The 24,094-nt window shown below is 32.5% G+C and overlaps 4 protein-coding genes across 4 annotated transcripts; 2 read left to right on the top strand and 2 right to left on the bottom strand.

Annotated features, from left to right (window-relative positions):
• Positions 1–4,094: 4,094 nt before the first annotated feature.
• Positions 4,095–4,819, top strand: LOC18030756 (auxin-responsive protein SAUR50). The gene has a single exon (XM_006411961.2). The coding sequence runs from the start codon at positions 4,095–4,097 to the stop codon at positions 4,407–4,409; it is 315 nt and encodes a 104-aa protein (XP_006412024.1). The 3' UTR covers positions 4,410–4,819.
• Positions 4,820–8,038: 3,219 nt separating this feature from the next.
• On the bottom strand, positions 8,039–12,342 carry LOC18030755 (filament-like plant protein 5). The gene is made up of 6 exons (XM_006411960.2): positions 12,218–12,342; positions 11,471–11,632; positions 11,187–11,385; positions 8,784–11,040; positions 8,639–8,699; positions 8,039–8,526 (listed from the first exon to the last, which is right to left on the bottom strand). The coding sequence occupies exons 2-6, from the start codon at positions 11,594–11,596 to the stop codon at positions 8,167–8,169; spliced, it is 3,003 nt and encodes a 1,000-aa protein (XP_006412023.1). The 5' UTR covers positions 11,597–11,632; positions 12,218–12,342; the 3' UTR covers positions 8,039–8,166.
• A 424-nt stretch (positions 12,343–12,766) lies between these two features.
• On the top strand, positions 12,767–14,117 carry LOC18030754 (60S ribosomal protein L8-3). The gene is made up of 2 exons (XM_006411959.2): positions 12,767–13,270; positions 13,588–14,117. The coding sequence occupies exons 1-2, from the start codon at positions 12,831–12,833 to the stop codon at positions 13,922–13,924; spliced, it is 777 nt and encodes a 258-aa protein (XP_006412022.1). The 5' UTR covers positions 12,767–12,830; the 3' UTR covers positions 13,925–14,117.
• Positions 14,118–20,068: 5,951 nt separating this feature from the next.
• LOC18030753 (NAC domain-containing protein 76) lies at positions 20,069–23,388 on the bottom strand. Its single transcript, XM_006411958.2, has 4 exons — positions 23,221–23,388; positions 21,929–22,102; positions 21,562–21,833; positions 20,069–20,796 (listed from the first exon to the last, which is right to left on the bottom strand). The coding sequence occupies exons 2-4, from the start codon at positions 22,095–22,097 to the stop codon at positions 20,128–20,130; spliced, it is 1,110 nt and encodes a 369-aa protein (XP_006412021.1). The 5' UTR covers positions 22,098–22,102; positions 23,221–23,388; the 3' UTR covers positions 20,069–20,127.
• Positions 23,389–24,094: the final 706 nt, after the last annotated feature.

The raw sequence follows: 24,094 nt of genomic DNA, 5'->3' as shown, positions 1-24,094 counted from the left end.
ATCAAGATTCAAAATTCAGTTTTAAGATCACAAAATTCAGCTATTCAGCATGACTGTTTCAAATGAAAATATTTGCGTTTTGCCTTTAGCATATTAATTTTCACGTTGAAGAAAATAAATATAAATAAACAATGGTTTATCAAATATTTGTTAAGAAATACTTACGGGCAAATTATTGTTAAAAAAATACTTACCAAACAAAAAATGGAATAGTAATTTGTGAATGTCACCACATATCTTAACTTTCATTTTCCGTATGCGATTATAATGAATATTCTTTTCAAACAATGTTTGATAAAAAAAAATAATAAAATGTGATATTTTGTTTTGAAAGAAAACACATAAATTTAACATGTAACATAAATACCTATAGAAATTAATAACCAAAATATATAAGCGAACAAGTTAAAAACTACAGAAAAAAGATATATGGTGAACAAAGTGGTAGAGAGAAACCAAAATAAATATACATTTATTTTTCCTGTTAATTTATATGTTATACTAAATTGGTAATTACAACTTGAGATGTTGATTAGCCGGTTGCTTATCCTACCTAATTAATTACTGATTGCCGGTAACACGAATACAAAAGGTTAGGGTATAACTTATAACTACAACAGAAGCGCCAATTCAGAGAATTATTGTTGTGGAAAAGTGGGTTACGATCGATGACGATGATGATGATGAGGAGGAGGATGATGAATTGGGTGTGGGGATAATGAAGAGTGTGAGGGATCATGTCTACAAAGTTATAACCACAGCAGAAGCGCCATTTCAGGACAGCCAAGTATTGTTCCTTTCATTTCCATCTGATTAATTCTCTCATTGTCTCCTTCTCCTTTTGTCCCTACACACACCGTCTCCTAATTTTGTTTTCCTTATTTTATAGTATATATATGTTCTATAAATACGACAAATTCTCACCTTCCACGTTTCGGGTTTAGTTTTTACTTTTCTCCTCTCTTCCCTTTCCACCAACAGTGTCATTTTTAACGTTTTTCATATAATTTTAACAAGGATACAAACTCAGTTCTATCCCTTTCCTAATTATTGTTTCAGTTGAATCCAATTTCTTAACCTCTTTTCTCATTTGTCGACAGAGAGATCTTCTTTCTTATTTCTTTTTGTCGTTATTTCTTGAAATATCCTAAATTCTTATAAACAAAACGAATCCTAAAAATACACTGAAAACTGAAAACAAATACACTGAAAATTGAAAACAAATCTTAAGAAAAATATATTGTCCAAGAACTTGTTACACAGTATAAATATAATCGTTACCAATGTTAATCAAACGTCTTGCTGTGTAACTTTACTAGTTGAAATAATCAACGACTAGTCTTATCGTAAATTTTCATTTGTTCATCCGATTTTCTAATCAATATATGGTGTATTTATTTGTTGAATGTGAGATGTACCGCCTGTAACAATATGCACCTCTTATTTCATATTTCTTTAACGAAAACGTTAAAAGGGTCCATCGATGGCACTAACCATATTGATCTATATATATTTCAAGTACCATATTGTTTTGTTTGAATAAGCAGAATTAAGAAGAAAGTATTGGCTACTTCTTGATTACCCATACGGTCATATACCCTAACAAATTTACATTTTACATCTCTATAATAAATGTTCTACAATCACAACTATACGGGAACAGTTATTTGTTTGTTCAGTTTGCATAATTTTGTGAAAGAAAAATAATAATAAACTATGCAAACTGAACAAACAAATAACTTGCGAAAATTCCTGTGATTTTTTTTTTATATACAAGGTCGATCTAGATGACAAAATCAGTGTAGAAACTGCCAAAGGGTCCTTTTCAAGCACCTTTAAAAGTTTTCCTTTTTTGGTTATCAAGTATACACGATATGGGGTTACTACCACGGAAATTTTGCAATTAATTAGATTGGATTTATCACAAAGCCAATTCGAAAATGTTTGATGATGCTGAATTGCTGATTGATATTCATCACACTGAAATGAGGTGGAAAACGATAAAGCGAGAAAACAAAAAGCTAAACAAAAAGGAAAGAAGTACGTGGAACACAAGGCATCGAAGGAATGAGATGGGAACTTGCATGGATTTGATACTATCAATTAAACAAAAGATTAGGTTCCAACCTAAGCATTTGTTTTCATTTTCAAATTTTCACATGGTGACGATTTATTATATTGCTTAGCTATTTCTTTCCCCGTTTTATTATATATTATTTCGAAAAAAAAACTAATTTGATAGTTATTTATAGTACATACACTAATTAATTTCCAAATTACCCCAAAATTGTTTATATTTGATAAACAAACTAACATGTTAGGTTTATTTTATAATTAATATAATTGATGGCTGAAAGACAAATTATTTGTGTAAACTATTTCCACATCTCAATTTCCGGCCTCTAGTCATTTAGAAGAAAAAAACAACTATATGTGGTTAATGTCTCTTTAAACTGATGTTAGTTGTGAATATCTACAGTAGTTCCGAAAGGTACTTACACTATACTATATAAATTGTACTTATTTTGCTTGGGTGGCGGACATTTTTATTTTTAATCCAGATCTATCATCAGATATAACTGCCATGTGAATCTTGTTACTTAAAACTTAAAATCTGAATGCACATTAATCCGTTATAGGTCAATCTTTCTCAGGAGGCCGAACCGGAAACTCACACTCACACCCGAGGGATGGAGAGGGATACTCCCTTTGTTTAACGTTTTACGAATTCATCATTATTTACTTGCGATTTCACAACATATTTTGCAATAACCAATATGTACTCAATTAAAAATGGTCGATCGACTTCCACCAAGAAAAATATAAAATCCCCGATCTACAACAATTTTTTGTTATTTTTTTCACATAAAATTTTTACAAGAATAAAAGAAAAAGGATGGGGCATTAAATTAAAGTGTTGGCAACTCTAGTTGTAGCAAAAGACATGTGACCTTGCAAGTACGTACTTTTGTTCACTTCACATACCATTATACTCGTCCGTAATCCCTTTGCAACGGAATCAATTAATGACAAAACGGGTATAAATATATACTAACGGCCATACTATTTTTTTTTCCTTTGATTAATTTATATATAAATTAGTTGTAATAAAAATTGGAAGTTTCAGTAGAGACAAAAAAATCTGAAGTAGAGTGTAAAGAGGTGAAGAGAAAACGGACACTACTCGTATTGATTAGTAGAGTTGTGTCTAAATAAAAACACAAAAGGGAGACAATGTAGGCAATGTTATAGTCCCTACCTTATTTATAAGACCTTCCGATTTTATTTTGTATACATATTTTCCCCCCTCTTTCCCTTATGGCTTTGTCTCTAAATTTGCCCTTGCATGTTTCCTACATCCCACATGATATTTGCTTTCATAATAACATGAAATTATTATTAAAATATTCTATATTTATGCTTTTTTATGAATTGATATAGTGGTATAGAAATTTTTTGGGGGATTAGTCCTAAGTTTAAATAATTCTCCATTGAAGCCAAAACAGTAATTTTGGACCACTTTATTACTCTGGGCAATATACCGAGAGTGGGCTTGTAAAAAAAAAAGAATTCTAACCATAGAAATAGTTGTTCGACCAAAAAAAAAAACCATAGAAATAGTTGACGTTCAGTGAGTGTTAATCAAAAAGTGTTTAGATTTGATGGGATTTAATGTACCAATAAAAAAAGGATTGGGGTTTGATGAGATTTAAATTTATAATTTACGTGTACTGTATATGTTTACGCGGGTTTGCTTTGCATTAATATGATTATCATACGAAGGAAAACACTTCATGTGATTCTGCATGAATTAGTCGTTAGTGTGTATATAATTTATACATATAACCTAGTCACAAATCTTTTAAAAAGTCATAAGTAAACCTAAAAAATCTATGTAAAAAGTATATGTGATTTTTCTTATTAATTTAATAAAAGGCTTCTAGTTTTCTCTCTCATTGAGCCCTTAAATACCCCTCCATATTCCTCCCCACCACCTTCACATCCACACTTTTCTTCAAACATACCAAACTCTCTCTCTTTCTCTCTCTCTCTCTCTCTCCAGCAAAGTTATTAGGTTTCAATAAGCTCCAATCATGGCGATAAGAAAGTCGAACAAAGTGGCAGCGTCTCAAGCAGCATCTATAAAGAAAATATTGAAGAGATGCTCAAGTCTTGGAAAGAAGAATCAAGGTAATTGCTACTTCAACGATGTGCCAAAAGGTCACTTTCCGGTCTACGTTGGTCAACACCGGAGTCGCTATGTGATACCAATCTCATGGCTAGCTCATCCTGAGTTTCAGACACTTCTCCAACTAGCCGAGGAAGAGTTCGGGTTCGAGCACGACATGGGTCTCACTATCCCTTGTGATGAAGTCGTCTTTCGATCTCTCATCTCCATGTTCAGATAGATATCGATCTCCAAAGAGACTGACTTAGCTCAATGGGTCATCTCTCAAGATTATGATCCCCTTTATGGTTCTTAAAGGTTTAATCACATTGTTACACTACTCTAGACTCTTGGAAGATCGAAGCATCAAAGTTATTATCAAGAAAACCAAGAAACAAGAAATAAGGATATATATATATATATATATATATATATTATTTAGGTTTTTTCTTTGCTAAGAAGACGGAAGCAAATGGCGGGGATCGCGTTAAGCATCGACTCAAGATTTGTGGCTATATTAATATATCTAACAGTTTTTGAATTAACCACTCTCCTGCGATTTTTTCTTTTTATTTTCTTCTTATATATATTTTCCCTGGCTTCTTTCTATTTTATTTTGAATATTTTGTATATTAGTTTGGGTGGGCGACTTTTCCCTCAAGTCAACGTGTATTGTTGCCCGTTGGTTTTTGAGAGGAATAGCTAGTTTAATTGTATTAATTTTGAATCAAGAAATTTTATTTAGTCCCACTATATGAGCTGTTATTATCTTGTTTCTACAATATAAAATTTCAAAATTTTGAACATTATGTTACAAAAGAATGACTGATTAAAAATCCAGTAGAAAATACTATTCGACTATTCCCTTAATAATATAAAAGGGAATGTTTCAGGGTTTGTTGAATCAAGAAATGTTTACATTATTGAAAGTCTGTATAACCAATTATATTATACAGTTTTTTATGATTTTTTTTTTTAAATGTCTACAATTGTTAAAATTAATTTTAATTTATATATTAAATAACATTTTCGGGAATTTTTTTAACCTCCGCGCTTTTAAGTTACTTTGATAAAAATAAATATTTTGATTTTGACTGCCAGTTTTTATTTTTAGTTCTATATATGCAAACATAAAAAAAAAATAACTAAAAGCGATGTATGACAACTGTATTACGTCAAAAAGAAAGAAAAAAAAAACAACAACTGCATTGTGTGTTTTCTGTCGATTGTATATCTGAAGTAAATGATCTGTGTCACCAAATAATTTTTTTCACCTAAAAGAAATTAAAAAATAAAATACAACATATCAAAACAAACACATATGAAAAATAAACAATAGTACAATACTCAGTATACTCGCAAAACTGATGATACTCTCTCAGAAAATATTTTTTAACGTACGGTCTATCGACCATATTTGGCCAAACATCAACGATTTACCATATGTGGTTCCAATCTTATTTCTACAACATATGGGTAAAGCGTAATGATCGGTTACACAACCATAAGTGTATTCAAAAGAATGATCAATATATCGAACCATTATCACCAAACTCTTCGCTATAGACCATGATTTTACTCCAAATGTTAAACACGACTCTCTTCTCTAATTTTTTTTTTTTTTTTTGGAATTTGATTCATGAAACATAGAAATTGAAGTATTCAGTACGGCTACACAGTTACTTAAGGCCTGGTTGAGATTCTTAAAAGTAAAAACAATATTTGAAAATTTAATCGATGTATTTATATATCCTATCGGTTATCTTTGCATTTTTGTTTGTTTTTGATTGGTTAACCAAGTTTTTTTTTTTGGTTAACCAAGTTGCACAAAGGAAAGAATTGTTTAAACCAGAGGGAAATTCTATAGCTAATGTTATGAATCGATTTTTAATGTATGGGAACAAAATTAGTCTAGATATGTCGATACAACCTTTTCTTCGAGTAAACAAAAAATTAATACTTTAATGATGAAATAATAGATTTTGACCCCCGAGAAAATCAAACTAATAGATATGATCGATCCCAAGTCCATATAGTATAGTGTCTCTGTTTGAGTGGGGTTCGATAATTGCTTTTGAGTCGTTTTCATATGGTATTATCATATATGTTCCATTTGTCTAGTTTCTTCTTTTTGTTTTACTTTCAATCATAAAACTCATATTTTCTTAAGGCCGCCTTCAAGAGGATTTGTCAATATACGTATAACTGTATTAGCATTATTTGGCAGTTGAACTGAGCATAACAGAGAAAGAAATTTGAAATATATATGTTTTTTCGCTAACAACATTCTTCTATTTTTGCATGCTCAAATTTCTTTATTTGTAGCTTATATAGCAAAAAAAAAAAAAACTTCAAATGCTTCTAACGTCTGGTAGTTCAATTCAGATCATCTTTCTAAGATTTTTCCAAAGTGGCTGTTAATTGGTAGATTTTAATTTCATAAACATGTTCGGCGAAACAGTCTACATTCTTATAAACATGCGATTGGGAAAGGAAAAAAAATATATACACTAGATATGTCATTTGTTTTTTGAAATGAAAATATGACATATATCAAAACCAAGAATATCATAGGGTTTCAATCAATAAAAAGGTTTAGTTTAAAAATAACATTTCTAAAAAGTTTAGATTCACAAAATAAGGACCCTTTTATCTAAAAGACATGTACATCTAACTTTTATCATAATTACTACATATCTAATTTTCGAACAAATTTTTTGTTCTCATATTGATCGTTATTGTTTGATAAAATTAATTATTTTATTATATATATAATAAAATAATTAATATGATATATATATATATATATATATACAATGTGTGTGTTTGAAAATGGGTTTGGAGAGATGAGTTGTTGTTTGAAAGACAAAACATGTAAGCCACAATGCCTCTCCTATCTTGACTCTTATCTTCCTCTTCATTATTATATATATGAATTCTGCGATTTATTCCAATAAGCGCACACAGTTATCATATATTCTGGTTTTAAATTAGCTTACCAGACGACACAAAATAAAATTCCAATATCATATTCAAAAGCACGGAAACCAAACAAATATATAAATATTCAGTAAAAAGACTTTGAATACCATTTAGAAGAAGGAAAATCATTTTGTCTGTACAAACACTGGCTTGGCCATACGCTCAAGTTGCTTTTGAGTTTAGACCTTGTCTGCTTGACATTGATGAGCATTATCTGTTTGATCTGTTTTCTGTCCTTTTTCAAACTATTTGTTCCTCTCTCTCTTTTTTTTAATCCGTTTAGACACTTACATGCATTATTATTGTTTTAATGTTGCATGGACCTCACGTTCCCATATATATATTTAATTATTGTTCATATGCAATTTAAACCAATGCTTCTTTGGAAAATACTTGCCTTATTTGTCTCGTAGAGTCGTTTTCATGGATATTCACATCCCAATTAAAACCCTGTCAAGAGAGAAATCGAATTTAAAAATGGATCCAACGAAAACTGTTAGAATTAGAATTCTAGACCATTTAATATTTAGTAATGATTTCCCACCTGCCTACATTTACTAGTATTTGACAAGTATAAAGTATATTGCGGCTACAAAAAAAAAATGAAATATACTGATTTGATGTACAACTTTCTCAGAAACTGTTTTTTTCCCCTTTGAGTTTACCCATTAAGATTTTATGAAAAATGGACAAAAATGACTCTCGGTTCCGGTTCGCAGAAATGTAGGAATTGAATATAAACAAAAAGAAATCACTTGTTTTCTGTTCGGTTTTGTAGCAAAACTCTAATTTAGTCTCGGTTACGGTCCGGTTAGTTCAATTTTCGGTTAATTCAGTTGGTGTTGTAAGAGATCTTGTTGTTGTAACAAGACAAAGATTGATCTTCACTAACACAGTAACACTGTTCTCTTATCTTCTCACATACTAAAAAACGTATATAAACTTATACACATATCAAGAAGGAAGATGAAAATCAAACGAACAAGAAGATAATGAGGTTGTTATCTCCTAGCTTTTTAACGTCCATTGTTCTTCGGTTTAGAGGAGAAGAAACGGCCTAATCCACGAGTATGCTTCTCATTATCTTCTTTAGAAGATGAAGAAACCGAGCTAGACTTGATGATCGCGTGGACCGTTGGGTTCACCGTGTGTCTAAAAGAATGAGATGGTTGAATGATATGATCATGGAGACGATCATCTATTGCAGAGTTTGGCGCTGCTTCTGATGTTTTGTGGTGTTGAAGCTTCTTTTCAAGGGATTGAGATTTGGGATTCTGGTTGCTCTGAGGCTGCAAGGATTGTAACTGTTGGCTGAGTAAATGAATTGTTACTTGACAAGCTGCAAGCTTTTCTGTTGCAGATGCTATGTCTTTCTCCTGGCAACAAGCAAAATTGTAGATTTTAGTTAAGAGGATTATTGCTAGTTGCGTTAGAAAGTAGATGAAACAAAACGGATGCGAATCAAGAAGAAACTAATAAGAGATGTACCTGATTATGTTGGAGTCCGGATTGAGAAATGAGTGACGAACACTTTATGCAAGTCTCGTTCCTTCAGTATAAGTAAATAATTAGCAAAATAAACTATGCATCACGGAATACTTAACTATTTTTTTTATCGATTTCAGTAGTATACCGTTGCATTTTTTCTTGAAGGTCTCTGCATTTAGCCAGAGTCTCCTCATGGCCTTGCTTTTCTGTGGAAAGAGCCATTTCAAGTCTCTCTGTATCTCCTTCCAAGCTTTTCACTTGAGCTTCTAGATCTTTGGTACGGAGTTCAAGCGATTTGTATGACTCAGTCACACATTTGAGCTGAGTTTCTGCCAAGCTTTGGAGATTCCCTGATGAAGTAAGCTGCGTTTTTAGCTCTGATATGAGCTTCTCCTTTTCTTCCAACCCCGCTTTTGTACTTTCAAGATTCTGCAAGCATCTTGATAGTTCTGATGCAATGTTCTCTCTCTCCAACTTTAGCTCTTCCACCTCTTTCAACAAGCTCTTGCATGATGAATCTTCCAACTCATGACCATTGCTCAAGTTATCTACACGGTGATCCTCTGTCTTAGCAAATGTGTCTCCCAGAGGATCAGAACCTGACTCTTCAACCTCTTTTTCTAGCAATGTAACCTCTGCTGCAGAGGTCCCTTTAATATGGTACTTGAGACCCAAAGCACCATTGTTCAGATTACTAGCTAGAACCGAAATGTGGGAGAGTTCTAGAATAAGGTCAGAAAGGCTTGATTCACCGGTTCGATATTTACTAACCAATGAATAGAAATCCTCCAAGCTTTCACTGAGTCCACTACCATGCATCTCCTGAGTTTGTGTTGCTTCCTTTGTAGTTGATCTTATGAAGTTGTAAATATTGGAAACAGCTGCTTCCAAATCTTGTTCCGTGGTGTTCTTATGCATTTTTTTGCTGTTTCCGATATCCTGAGATGACAAAACATGTTTCTCCAGAGTTTCATCAGAAACTTCAAACAGAAGACTTGAGAGTTGTTTGGGTGATGATCCTTGCATCTCTTGGATAGAAAGTTTTGTAGCTTCGACGATTTTCTCAATGCTAATGCCCTCTTGAGATTCAAATTCCCTACTGATTCTTGAACGCAAAACCATTAACAGCTGACCAAGTGCTGTATCATCTTGCTCACTGGACTTACTAGCGAATTGTTTGCCTACAGATTTACTACTGCAAACGGAAGATTTAGAAGCTGAGTTTGCTCCATCTGGATCACTGGCTGCTAATTTTTCAATCTCCAAGAAGTCATCCATTAACTCCAGTCTGTTAGAAATCCTAGACTTTGAGGAACCATCGGCATTTTCTTTTCTTACTTTATGAGAATCTGTTGAGGTTGCTAGGCCACACTCAGAGGAACTTCCTTCTTCATCAAATCCATCTTCAGATACCGAGGTGACACTAGGCGGATAGTTATGATCATGACCACTGAATGGACTTTCAGAAAGGTTTCTGCTATTTGATTTTGGAGCATTCTTGTCACTGTTAAACATATGCAACTGCCCTTCAAGAGTCTTAAGCTTTCCAATAGTCTTAGCGCATACATTTCTCGAAACCTGCAATTCACTGTTACGGGCAGCGAGAAGTTCTTTAAGTTTCTGAATCTCCTCCTCCATTTCCAGTGTTCGTCTTGTGAGATGTGCATTCTCTCTTTTGCACTCTTCCCACCTATGATCTGCAGAAGTATCTTTTGCACTGTGACAGGAATTTTGAGCTATGCTTCTCAGTTCTCGAGGGTCTGTGAACTCATGCCCTAAGCTTTCAACTTCTAGCTTCATTTGAGCCATAGCAGCAGGACCAGGAAGCTTCTTCCGCAGAAGCCCTCTTAACCTTTGACACTCTGCTTCAAGTTTTGCAATCTTTTTCACTCCTTCCAGATGCTGTTTGTTTGCGATTTCCGCTGACTTCAAACTCATGTTTTTCTCTTCGTTACGGATTTCCAGCTCTTTTGAAGCTACATGAACATCATACTTCAGCGAACTAATCTCCTTCTCAGCCAACTGAATATTAGTCTTCAGCTTTTCAACATCAGCTTCAGTTTTAGACCATTCCTCTCTGATCCTTACTATAATCTCTGATCTATCTTGCAACGATCTAGTGAGTGCTGCGTTGTCTGAAGCTGCCCTGTGAAGTCCTTGGCTCAATTCATCAATCTTTCCTTCAAGCTCGGCCTTGATCTTGTCCCAGTGAGTGGTTTTAGCAAGAACCACATCTTGCAGCTTCTGGTCACTCTCGTCTTTCACAATCCTTATCTGCCTCGTGCACTCTTTCAGCGCATCATCCAAATGCGATGCTCGGTCCTCTGCAGTGAGCTTTAAGAGTGTAACAGATTCAAGTTGACGTTTGAGTGCCAAAGTTTCTGCATCCGCTTTCTCCCATCCTAAAGAAAAATTACTAATCAGAACATTTCAAAAACAGCCTGAATCTCATTACATAACACTTAGATAACATTTGAAGACTTATCTAGGTTTTCGTGCACCCATGCCTTACTGGTAATTAAAGAAGCAGAATAGTCTGTAGCCTTACCTGAAACAGCTTCTTCGGCGACTTTGGCATGTTGAAGAATCAAACATTCTTTAGTCTTAATCTCTGAGTGTGCAAGAGTGAGTTTTTCTTTAAGATCCTTAACTTCACCCTCAAACAATTTGACCTGATCCTCCATTCTACTCATATGCGTGTATGAATCCATAGGTATCTGAACATAGTTTGTGTTTTTACACTTCTCCTGACACACAATCAAACACGAAAGACTTCAATAAAGACTTAGTCTCAATATTAAAAAGCAGAGCTTTTGTGTAAATCAAAGCTACCTGATTTTCAAGAGATGCTAAGTAGGACAAAGAACAAACATTAGTTGACTCGTTTCCAACCACTGGTTTCTCGGTCGTGACTTTGTCCGAAGACTTTCTCTTCCATGGCCAACTTCGACCGTCCATTTTTTTTTTTTTTTGGTGCTCCTTTGCAAGATCACTCTACACATCCGTTTATAAGAAAGCAAGAAATTTAGGCTTCCTTATTAAAAAAACAAAAGAGACTGTGATTGTTTGTTCCGACATGGGAAAAGTTTTGAAATTTGAACTAACATCCAAAAAAGGAAAACAAAATCTTCAACGATTCCGTAAAATGTTGCTTTCAAATAATCCAACAAATCCCGCAATATTTATGCCTCCTATAGGCTATAGGCTAGTATAACTCAATAGTGACCGTTTTGTTTTCTTGTTTTTTTTTTTCTTCTACAATGAATGACAATAACTATTTCTTTCCGAATATAGACCACATTCACCCACCAGTTTTTATTTCCTTTTAAAATTTCACTTTCAAATAAGATAGAAAAAAAAGGAGAGATACGCTTACAAAAATTCGAAATCATTTTAAAAATTTACCCACTGTACGCGAGTTCTTCATATAAAACCGATCATCATCAGCTACACTATATCTTCCACTTAGAACACAAAAGCAAGTAAAAAATACCAAAAATCAATCACTTCTCTTGAACAATTTCAATCACTACAATTTACTTTTTCCAAGCTTTAGCTAAGAATCAGAAAGAAGCATACCTCAGAGACAAATGAATCCACAGAAACTTCAGAGCGCGCGAAGATCGAAGAACATTCCTGGAGCTACAGAGAGAAAGAGAGAAGAAGGAGAAGAAAGTGGGAGGAGCGTGTTTGTGCCAGAGAAGAAGGAGCGGGTGGATGATTTATGCGCCTGAGGCTGTCGCTTTTTTTCAACTTTGACGCTCCACAAACAGACAAACTTTCTCTATTTTTTTCAAAAGTTTTGTTTTTTTTTAAATTTTTTTATTTGTTTCCCCATTCGATATGTAAACCAATAATCGCCATTTATTGTTCTTTTTCAAAAAGAAATAAAACGGAATACGAGGAGACAGTTGTAGGCTACGGGCGGGTGCATGGAAAAAACTAGTGGATTTCTGATGGATTTGACTGATCCAATGATTCAAAATCTTCGATTTTCCCGGGTTTTTTAGTTTGGGCTTTAACTGGACTTTTATTAGACCCATTTAAGGTAGTAGGTCCATGATCCATCTTAGCCCACTAGGGTTTTGGAAGGCTATAGTGTATTCAGAAGAATATAAACCTGATTTTCTCTGTTTTGCAAATGCTTTAACCCTAGCCGTAATCTGAAGAAGACGAAGGAAAATCATCCTCCATGGGTCGTGTCATCAGAGCTCAACGTAAGGGAGCGGGTTCCGTCTTCAAGTCCCACACTCACCACCGTAAAGGTCCGGCCAAATTCAGGAGCCTCGATTTCGGTGAGAGAAATGGATATCTCAAGGGAGTCGTGACGGAGATCATCCACGATCCAGGACGTGGAGCTCCGTTGGCTCGCGTCGCCTTCCGTCATCCTTTCCGATACAAGAAGCAGAAGGAGCTCTTCGTCGCCGCCGAAGGAATGTACACCGGTCAGTTCCTTTACTGCGGTAAGAAAGCCACTCTCGTCGTCGGAAATGTTCTCCCGCTCAGATCTATCCCCGAAGGAGCTGTTGTCTGCAATGTCGAGCATCATGTTGGTGATCGTGGTGTTTTCGCTAGGGCTTCTGGTGATTACGCCATTGTTATCGCTCACAACCCTGATAACGATACAAGCAGGTTTGTTTCTCTTGTGGCGATGTTTTCCTCATTGATCAATTTTGATGAATGCGTTAGATTAGATTAGAAATGATCATCTGCTTGAAAATGACTGGTGATTTGATTCATAGAATTGTTTCACCTTATTGTTTTTGGTATAAACTTGAATCATTTTGGCTGATTGCGTTGGAATGGGATTAGACATGTTTATAGAAAATATTGCTCATCATTTGATTGAGTTCTTCCATTTTTGTAGAAGAAAAGCTTTAGTGAATTTTCATTTTACACTTGAAAAAGCTTTGTTCTGAAAAATACAAATTGGGAAATGATTTTGACAGGATTAAGTTGCCATCTGGTTCAAAGAAGATTGTCCCAAGTGGATGCAGGGCCATGATTGGTCAAGTTGCAGGAGGTGGAAGAACAGAGAAGCCAATGCTCAAGGCAGGAAACGCATACCACAAGTACCGTGTGAAGAGAAACTGCTGGCCTAAGGTGCGTGGTGTGGCTATGAACCCAGTGGAGCATCCTCACGGAGGAGGTAACCATCAACATATTGGTCACGCCAGTACGGTTCGTCGTGATGCACCACCTGGACAAAAGGTTGGTCTTATTGCTGCAAGGAGGACTGGTCGTCTCAGAGGTCAAGCTGCTGCTCTTGCTGCCAAGCAAGACTAAGGATGAGAAGAAGAGTCTTCAAGATGAAATTGTTCACTTTTTTGGGATTATTGTTGAGACCTTGTTTTGAAACGTTAAGATTTATTATAAAGTTCTTTGAGACCTCTCTCTATCAGATAGAATCTATGTCTTCAGTGTTGAACCTCAACATTATTATGCCTTTTAAATTTCATATCTTCGGTTTCGATGGTCTGCTTCTTATTTCTTTGGTTGAATTTGGTCTGCCATAAGGATCTAAATTTGATAATTTAAACTTTCCATTCATACGTAAATTGCAATCTGGATCTGAAAGACTAATTAGGGTTCGACCTTTACTTCGCATTTTTTATCCGGATTATAACATTTGCTGCACTATTCAGTTCCTACGGTTTAGCTCATTTTTCAAGGACCGGGCAGTAATGAACGCAAATCACCCGTTGTCGTGACAACAGGATTTCAACGATAGCTTTATGCGCTGTTGTCTCATTCCCTTACATTCAAGACGAGATCAACAGTTTCTCAAGAGAATGTACTTGTGAGTTCATAATCGAACTTGGTGAATTTCCTCTACTCTGCTTCGGTTCCTCCATTGTTTCTGTTTTCATAGACAATGGGCTATTTAGGCCTTTAATCTTGTACACTTCCTTGGTTCAAGTTGTTGGACTCTTCATATAACTAGCCATGTATGGGCCCTTTTATAAATTTATGAAAATTGCAACAGTTTTTTAGTTTTAATTAAATGCAATTGTTTGACCAAAAAACAAAGAGTTTAAATTAAATGCAATCAAATTTTTTTACCGAAAACATTCTACATAGTCGAAGTCTTACTTGAGAGATCTAAATTTAAATTCTGGTAATTAAATGCAATATATAAGTATATTATTTTTTTTGTTGAGTTCAACACAACCATTTAGGCTAAAACCAACAGTCTGAATCAACAGAACGATAGATCGTACTCCCTCCATTTCATAATAAATGTCGTTTTATATTTCATTTTTTGTTTTAAAAAGAGTGTCATTCTGCATTTTCAATGTAACTTTTTACTCTTATTTTCTGTTTTATCCCTCATTTAAAAATAATAGTTTTTGTAATTAAATGTTATGAAAGTATATTAATTAGGGGTATATTTGTATATTTTATTAATTTCTTAATCTGTGTGAAATGTGTCAGAATAACACTTATTATGAAACGGAAGGAGTACTATAATGTTTCTAATCCAGATTTTTTTTTAATGTACAACATCGGTAAACTACAAGATAATCATTCACCAAAAAAAAAAACACAAGATAATCGAATATTGCATCTATTCTATTAAAACATAAGGACATTTAGTGCTTGCATCCAAACACTCCCAAAGTTTTTTTATAATATTTTATTTTATTTTTATATTTAATTTCTGAAAATTAGTTATTAATTTAAATATTTTTAGATTTCCTAAAATCTATGTCATCTTTAATTTAAATTTCAAATTATCAGAAATTTAATTAAATTTAGTTACAAAAATTTGCATTAAATTTAATTTAAATTCAAAAATTTCAAAAAAAAATTATAATTACATTTTATTATGAAAATTTAGATAATAATTTTAATACTTTAGAATTTCTTAAATACATAAAAGATTTATTTTTTTTTGTCAACTATTTAAAATTTAAGGTCCATGAGTTAATTTATTAAAACATGTAAGATATTAAGATGATTTGAGACAATTAAACTAACAGGTTAGTCCGTTTATATATATATATATTTAATAGCACAAATAGTAAATAAATATCTTATTATATTTTTTCATAATCAATTGGTCCAAATATTCCATATTAGTAAATATTTATAGGGTTATACAATTATAATTATAGTTTTATACGGGTTAGTTTGTCAAAACATGTAAAATATTAAAAATAATTTAAGACAACTAAACGGATGGATTAGCAAATTCATATATATATAGATTGTTTATGTGTAAATCTAAATTCACGTAATAACAAAGTTTATAATTAACATTAGATCAATGTATACTTAATTAACGTATACTCTTATTCTACTAATATACAAATTTTACTGTTTAAAATTAAAATATGATAACAATTTTTTGATTTAAAAAATAAATAACAAAAATAAGTTATATCTAAACAAAAAAGATAAATGCAACTTATATTAGAAAAAAAAAAAATATTCTCGTGCGTCCACACGGGAGGTTAAAATCTAGTTTATTATTAAGTTGAGTATTTACACCCAAATCGAAGAATAACTGAAAGAAAAAATATTAATAGTTGATTTCTTAATCATAAACTCCTACTTCTTTGGTAAAAGAGCTACGTTTCTCTTGATTCCCTAGTTTTCAGTTCTCTTTGGATATATTCATGCTATCGGCAAAATAAGCGTAGATTCGTATAATGGTTTATCCAGAAATAGAAAGTTTAATTGGTTCTTCAAACAAAAAACCTTCATTAGAAATCTTGATTTCATTGGCCCGCTACTCTCAGAATCAGAAGTTACGCAATGACTTGACATTATTCACCACCCACTGATTATTTTCCTTCTAATAATTTTTTTTTCTTCTAATAAAATTCAATTTACCATTCGACCGACGTTACGACGTGTACACATAATAATAACTAAAACACATAAATTTTTTTTTCTATTCACTCACATGTCAAATACATAACCAAGTTTTTGAGTAAAACTTAGATTTCGTACATTGAAATGACTTATATATACTTATATATCGATCAAATCTTTCCCACGGTAGAGAAACTACATCATTATATTGGCATCATTATTTTTCTCTCTTAGCCACCACATACACACACCCAAACTTTCTCCTTATTGTTTTAATTTTTTTTTTCAATTTTGGGTCTGAAAATTGATAGAAAGACGACAACGTGTGCAAAACAGCGATTCCCTTTTCTGGTCAAGTTCACATTACAGTATCGTGAGAGAAAAAAAAGAGAAGGTTTTTTTTTTTAGATTTTGAAGGATAACCCATTGGTCAAGATTCTGAGATACTTTTCTTATTTAGTTTGCCCAAAAGAGAGAGTAGACTAGAAGTCGTCAGTGGGTCTAACCCATATCCTAATATAGTTATATGTTTATGTTTAGGTATATATATGAACCATATGACACACATATAAACATTATCTGTATTTACCCATTATTGTAGGTCTTGCTACAACATAAATCACATAATACAGATATATAAGATTTTCGTAATATAAAAAAAAAAAAGATTTTCGTAATATTTGCCAAAATCAAAACCACAACCAAACAAAAGTTGTACGAGTACGATCTATCAAATTTAGACATTTTGTCGAAACTAATGAACTTCATTTTATTAGTGTAAAATTGTAGATTTCACAAATCTTACTTTTGAAAAATTTATAGAAACGTGAATGTATGTAACACATTTAAAGGTGTAATTTGAGTAAAAAGTAAATTATAGGGAAACGAAGAGTTCAGTGAAATAATTTGGGAGTGAACAAGCGGAGGAAGTTAATCATTAGTTTGATCAAAAGTGCCTAATTGTTGCTAATCATACTCTTTAGTTACCGACTACTTTTTACTTACGTGGAGCGCCTTCAATGGTGATAACGGGAAATAGATCTCTCATCTTTGTGACCGACTGACCGTACAGCATTAACTCGTTATGCCATAATTCTAATCCATTCCGCACTAACATGGATTTGAAAAGTATTGTGGCTTTCATCCTTTTTAGTTTATAATTAATTAAAAGTGTAAGATAAAACGTTTAATTCAAAGATATTTTCGTAAATCTGGATGTAAGAATGAATTAATAGCTCAAAGAATAACTTTTCTTGTTTGTTAAATATTATCGTGAAGTAGTTATGAAAACTATTAAATTTTGTAGATAAGAGTTATTAAAACTCGTTAGATAAGAAAATTATGGTGTGAAAAGCAATAAGTTTTGGAAAAAAAAATAATTAAGCCTCTTTGGCTACATCTCTCGTAGTTTTGTTTTAGTCAACTCATCTGATCTCGTAGTTTGGAGTTGAGGTTAATATTTGTTTTGGGAATACAGTTCATGTATTTAATATTACTCCCTCTATTCCAAAATAGATGATGTTTTAGAAATTTCACTCTTATTAAAAAACAATAAATATGTGTTACTTTTAGTTATTTTTTGATTTTTCATTTTCTAAAATTTGTTTTTCACACACTTATTAAATGCTCTACAATCATTATGAATGAACTTTAGCTCCATCACTTAATACTATTAGTTTGTTTACAAATAAAAATTTATTATTTCAAAATAATTAAATAAAATATGCTATTAAATTATTCTTGTAAAGTGTAATAGTATTAAATACTTCCAAAACATTATCTATTTTGGAACAAAGAAAAATCTCAAAACATACCCAAATAATTATCTGCATTGTCGACACAATTTTTGAAATATTTGTAGGGGAAAAAAAGACAGAAAAGGAAAAATGCTTAAGAAATAATTGCATAGAAGACATGAGAGTTGGTGGTTTAGTTGGTCCACCTTAAGTATGAAATGGACAAATCACAAGCCTTGTCTTTCCTTCAATCACATCCCTCCCTTTCAAAAGACACAATCAAGTAAATCTCCATTTCAAAGATTTTGAATCACTTTTCAACAAGAATCTATAGCTATGTGTATAGTATATATATTAATATATCATTCAGTTTTGTTTAGATTATTTTAATATCCTAAGATTTTAGCATGTCTATTATATCCACACGATTAATTCCATTTACCTTGTCTAAAAATATGAACGTCAAGTTCTTCAACTAATCTACTAAATGAACTATATACCGTATAACCTCTATAAATTAATACTCAATAAATTAATATTTCGATAAATTAATACATTTATTAAATTCCAAATTAGTTTTTCAAACTAATTTTATATCGATAAATTAATAACTCCATAAATTAATAAAATATTGCAGTCCCAACATTATTAATTTATAGAGGTTTTACTGTATGTGTATCTATTGTTGTTTACTTAATCAATATCGTTTTCAATCTTCTTATTTTTTATAATATCAAGCACAAAACGAACAACCATATATAACTCTCTGTCTATCTCCCGTCGTAACTCGTAAGTCACGTAAAGCGGAATGTAACACATATAGCTAGGGCATACGAACGAATTTTTAATTTGATATTTTTTTAATTTGATCTTAGCTTGTGCATGGAAGCTTTAACTCGGTACAATCATATGTAACATTTTAGCAAGGTGTAAATTGAAGGCGTTTGGTTTATATAAACTCTTTATGTTCAAATCAACTATTGGACCAAAATGTTTTCACGTATAATATACAAATAATGCTTTCAATTTTCTGGAAGGAAAAAAAACAATGATTTAGGATAAGGAATAATTAATTTAATACGAATAAAAAGAAAATTTCCATGGGAAAAAAAAAGAGTGAGGAAGAAATGGGCAAGGGGCTCTTGAAACGACGACAAAGCATGCCCAACGGACTCCCATCTTGTACACCGCACGCTCGACAACTCATGGGCCCACTTTGGGCCAACTCTTGTTTATATTTTCGACTCCTAATCTCCTATGGTTTAATTGATTATATTGTAGAAATATTAAGAAATATATAGTCACCGAAGAAAGAGGTCTTTATATTGAACAAATAGACATTACGTATGAAACGGAGCAAATCAGATCAGAGGCTAAGAAAAGGGACACTATAAGAAAACAAACTACATATACTCTGATAGTAGTGAAGAGAAAAGGATGTAGAAGCAAACACGCTAAGAGAAACAGAAACTAGAAGATTAATAAAGCATTTATATATCTGAATGGAATAAAACTAAAAATTAAAACACTAATCTTCATGAAACCCAGATGAAAAAAAAAATATATATATATATATATAAAAAGATGGTGTTTGCCCGTTTGGAAACTACTATTATATTATCCTATCAATTCACGCCGTTTTTCTTTTGATTTTGATATCCAAATCAGACACATATAAACAAAAACCCTAAGCCCTAATTAGCTACATCAAACACAAAAATAAATAGCATTTATCTTCACTCATGCACATCCATACATCAATTATTTCACGAAGAAGTATACTATATTATATCGATATAAGAAACAAAAAAAATCTTTTACAAATCTTTTATATTTTTTTATATTATAATATCAATATGTTCTACCTATATAGCACACGTTGCGCACCATAACATATAGTGTTATCATTTATCAAACATGCAAATCCCTATATTATAAGTCATAGTCCAAGTTCGTACACAATAATCCACTGATGAATCTGTTCTCTTCTTCTCTATCACTCAATAACGTCGATGAAGCCATCTCTATTCCGTTGTTATAGATATCTTCGTTATTGCAATGACCAATTTTTTTATTCTCGTCTTCTTGGTGACCTCCAAAACCTGAAACTCCATCTTCTTTGCTCATAAGCTGAGAAGCAACAAATTTATCGAGTGCTCTCCAATCTGTCGTTACCACTGATGTTTTCTTCTTTTTATCTTTATTTTTGCTACTTATTAGCGCATTTAAGCTCTCATCCTCTTCTATTAATGGTCTTTTGTACTTATTATGATTCTTCTCCGATGATGTTATCGACGATGAGCTCACTGGCCTCTTTGTAAGAGGGAGTGAAGGGCTTTCGAGCTGCGGAAGTTGAATGAATTGATCGCAGTGAATGAAGTTTAAACCGATATCTGTTCCTTCTAGTTCTTGCTTGAACATTAAATCTTGTGCAAAAATGTTTTGCTTCTGTTTAGATACGTAACTGAATTGCTCCATAGCCGAGCCTACACCACTCGGTAAGTCGTCGTAAAAGCAACTTGAGCTCCAAGTTTCCGTGTTCTTGGCGTGCCCTGTCGTTGGTTTTTTCTTGAAAGCTCTACAAACCACCCACCCTTCTTCCTACAATACACACACAATCATAGTAAAACGACGGTTCATTACATTTGATGTAAATAAGCCTAACTTTTAGGCCAATATCAAACAAAAAGAAGAAAATAATTTCGCTTTATATATGTAGTGAGACACAATAAAAGCATGCCTTTAAAGTCTGAGACCACAAGAAAGAAAGCTACCAATAAGCATAGGTACATACCCATTTGCAAGCTATATATTTTAATATTAAAAAAAATCGATCTTGAGAGATTACAAGATATATAACACATATATCCTTCAATACTATTTAAAATTTGGGTTATTGTTGTTAATAACAGTATTTAGGATTCACAAAATTTTGGAAAAGGGATTTGAAAGAATACGTTAACTTCGTTTTTATGTCATGTCTTTACTTAGACGACCTAAAACTTTTAAGACTTTAAACACTTGAATATAAATAAAAAGAGAGATAAATAGGAATGAACTTTTCTATGGAACTGAAGTTTTAGGACAGACTTTTTACTTTTTGTTTTGTGATTAAAGGTGTAACATTTTACATAAGTCCTAAAGATGCTTGACTTTTACCTAAAAGGTCTACATGTGTCTGAAAAAAAAGAGCTTACGCGACGAGACCCCCAAACAAGTCTCTAGGCCCCTTGAAAATCCAAACAAGTTCCATGTAATTTTTCATTAAAAAAATGGGAAACTTTTTAAATTGAAAATGTTGTATAAACACAATTGTCTTATCTATCTGGAAAATAATCAAATATCATCAAGTAAAAAATAGAATACCTGAGGAGGTGCATTCTCATCTGACTCTAACCGGTATTCATGCATGATCCATTCAGTTTTTTGGCCATTAGGGGCTCTTCCTTTGTAGAATACAAGTGTTTTTCTCATACCGATCAGCTTTGACTTGTCATAAACAGCCTTGTCTCGACCCGTGGCCTTCCAAAACCCGGCCATGGTCGCTCTGTTTGTCCTTGTTCCTGTTGGATATTTCTTATCTTTGTGGCTGAAGAAATACCATTCATTTCGTTCCTCGTATCCGATTCGGCATCTCTCTATCATACATAAAATCAAACGTTCATCAGATCTTATGCATTCACATCGCCATATTAAGAAAGCAAATCCTAAAATAATTAGTATATTGTTAAACCTTGTAGATCCCATGGTTCGATTCTGTAGAGATCAATATCTCTAATGACATCAAGATCGATCTTATGCGATGCAACTTTCTTCCTCAAATAGTAACCAACGAGCTCTTCGTCTGTTGGATGGAACCTGAATCCCGGAGGAACACTACATGACTGATCCACTGATTCCATTATTTCTGCATAACACCAAAAAGATCATCACTATATTGTCATATATATATATATATATATGTACAACTCATATCGCAAAGAGTTGGGTTATATATCACTGAGAATTAGAAAAAGGTAAGAATGGAAGTATGAAAGAAAGTAAATAATTTATTCTCGTAAAAAGTATAATTAACCGCTCATTTATTGGTTAGTTTCCACTTAATTATACCATCTTCCATATATAATTAAAAGTTACATGTACTCATAATGGTACATAGTATATTTTTTATTTATCTGAAAAAGTGATCAGAAGATGAAACAAGAACATGAAAGTTAGGTTTTAAAGTTGAAATATTGAAAGAGAGGGCATGCATGGGAGCTTCTATGAGGCTCAAAGCGAACGGACATGTAGAGTTTTGTACTAATGATGTTTTCCTGTTGTAACGTGGTTTGTAAATTAATGGTGGCAATGATCATATATCGAGACACGTATTTTTGTTCTTTCTTTCTGAACATTGTTTTATATATCATAATATATTGATATAATATTAAAAACTAAAACCCCAAGCTAGCTAAATTATTATTATATATATAATATATTCAACCTTATGGAATACAAACAAAAACAGCTTTTTCCACTTATATAACAAAACAAAAACAAAATAATCATCAAGTCTGAGCAAACACTGTTGGAAAGGTTTCAAAGCCTGTGTCTGTTTTATCTTCATTTGGGAAAGCTTCAAGTACACAGAACTGTATCACTGCATTATACTACTACTAGATAATTTACATATACGTACATATATGCAAATCATATTCTCGAATACTAATAATGAAAAGGGTTTCCCAAATAAAAAGAAGATAAAACCGGGGTATTAGGTGTATACTAATTAACAGGACTATCTTAAGATGTGAGAAATGAAAGTTTCTGAGATTTTATAATGAAAATTTAAAATAGTTTTCTATAATCAAGATCCATCACTCACGCATAGATCGGTCAACACAACAAGCTAAAGAACTAAAGAAAATATTTAAAAGCGTGAAAAGAGTTAATGTTTTAGTGAATAAAACAGCTTAAAACACACACATATGTGCTGCAAAATGGACTCTTTTGATCTTAAAACCCTAGTTAAATCAGGTTTACCTTTTCTTCGATCTGTGTAATATATGTGTATCAAATGTTACTCGGTTGTAAGCAAAAGAAAACGAAGAAGATCGAGAAGGAAGAAGAAGATCAGAGAGATATGGAGGTGTAGAAGATGATGATCATCGAGATAGAGTTTTTGTTATAAGTTTCGGGGAATGTGAAAAGAGAGAGAGGGAGAGAGAGTGAGAGAGAGAAAGAGATTGATGATTCGGTGAAATATAAAAGGTGTAGAGAGTGTGGACCGCTCGATTGCGCGTGGCATTCTCCATGTCCCCATTTGCCTACGTCACCCTCCTCCCGCTTCTTTTCACATTCTTCTTCGTTTATTTTTCTTCTTATCATTTTTCTTTAATTATATATATATATGTTTTAGGAGTAATACGGACCTAAAGATATCAAAATTATTACTTCTGATTTTTCTGATTGATGCATTATTAGATATTTATTTACATACATTTTTCTTTCAAATTTTTTTTTTTAAAAACTACATTTGCAAGATATTCGCATATCCTTGGATGTTGAACACTAAATCTAACTTAACACATACACAAACAGTTATGTAACGATCCTTTTCATAAAATGATGGTATATATCATAATTCAATGTAGGGTTCGCAAATTTATAATCTGTATAGATATATTTTGATCTAAATCAATGTCATGAGAAAAAAAAACTAGAAAAAATGCATTTTCTAGGGGTTAATATATATCTATCTGAAAATTCCAACTAATTCTGACATTCTTAAAGCTTGGGACCTAAGAAACTTTGTCCATTTATCAATAATATATCATTTGTATTTCTTTTTTATATATAAATGGACTAGTTCTTTTTCTTTTCAAAAGTGCTAGTTGTGACTGCTCTGTAATAAATC

The sequence above is a fragment of the Eutrema salsugineum genome, unplaced genomic scaffold (genome assembly GCF_000478725.1).
Source record: "Eutrema salsugineum unplaced genomic scaffold, Eutsalg1_0 scaffold_1, whole genome shotgun sequence".
Classification (NCBI taxonomy): domain Eukaryota; kingdom Viridiplantae; phylum Streptophyta; class Magnoliopsida; order Brassicales; family Brassicaceae; genus Eutrema; species Eutrema salsugineum.
Note: the sequence above shows the minus strand (reverse complement) of the source record. Positions and strands in the feature narration are given on the sequence as shown.

Bases quoted from the DNA above. Each gene is read 5' to 3' on its own strand.
- LOC18030756 (XM_006411961.2), top strand. From the start codon at position 4,095: ATGGCGATAAGAAAGTCGAACAAAGTGGCAGCGTCTCAAGCAGCATCT.
- LOC18030755 (XM_006411960.2), bottom strand. From the start codon at position 11,596: ATGGACGGTCGAAGTTGGCCATGGAAGAGAAAGTCTTCGGACAAAGTC. The intron at 11,041-11,186 runs GTAAGGCTACAG...ATTTTTCTTTAG, and splicing joins CGCCGAAGAAGCTGTTTCAG to GATGGGAGAAAGCGGATGCA. The intron at 8,527-8,638 runs GTACATCTCTTA...GCTTGTTGCCAG, and splicing joins CCGGACTCCAACATAATCAG to GAGAAAGACATAGCATCTGC.
- LOC18030754 (XM_006411959.2), top strand. From the start codon at position 12,831: ATGGGTCGTGTCATCAGAGCTCAACGTAAGGGAGCGGGTTCCGTCTTC. The intron at 13,271-13,587 runs GTTTGTTTCTCT...TGATTTTGACAG, and splicing joins CCTGATAACGATACAAGCAG to GATTAAGTTGCCATCTGGTT.
- LOC18030753 (XM_006411958.2), bottom strand. From the start codon at position 22,097: ATGGAATCAGTGGATCAGTCATGTAGTGTTCCTCCGGGATTCAGGTTC. The intron at 21,834-21,928 runs GTTTAACAATAT...TATGTATGATAG, and splicing joins CGAACCATGGGATCTACAAG to AGAGATGCCGAATCGGATAC. The intron at 20,797-21,561 runs GTATTCTATTTT...TGTGTATTGTAG, and splicing joins ATGAGAATGCACCTCCTCAG to GAAGAAGGGTGGGTGGTTTG.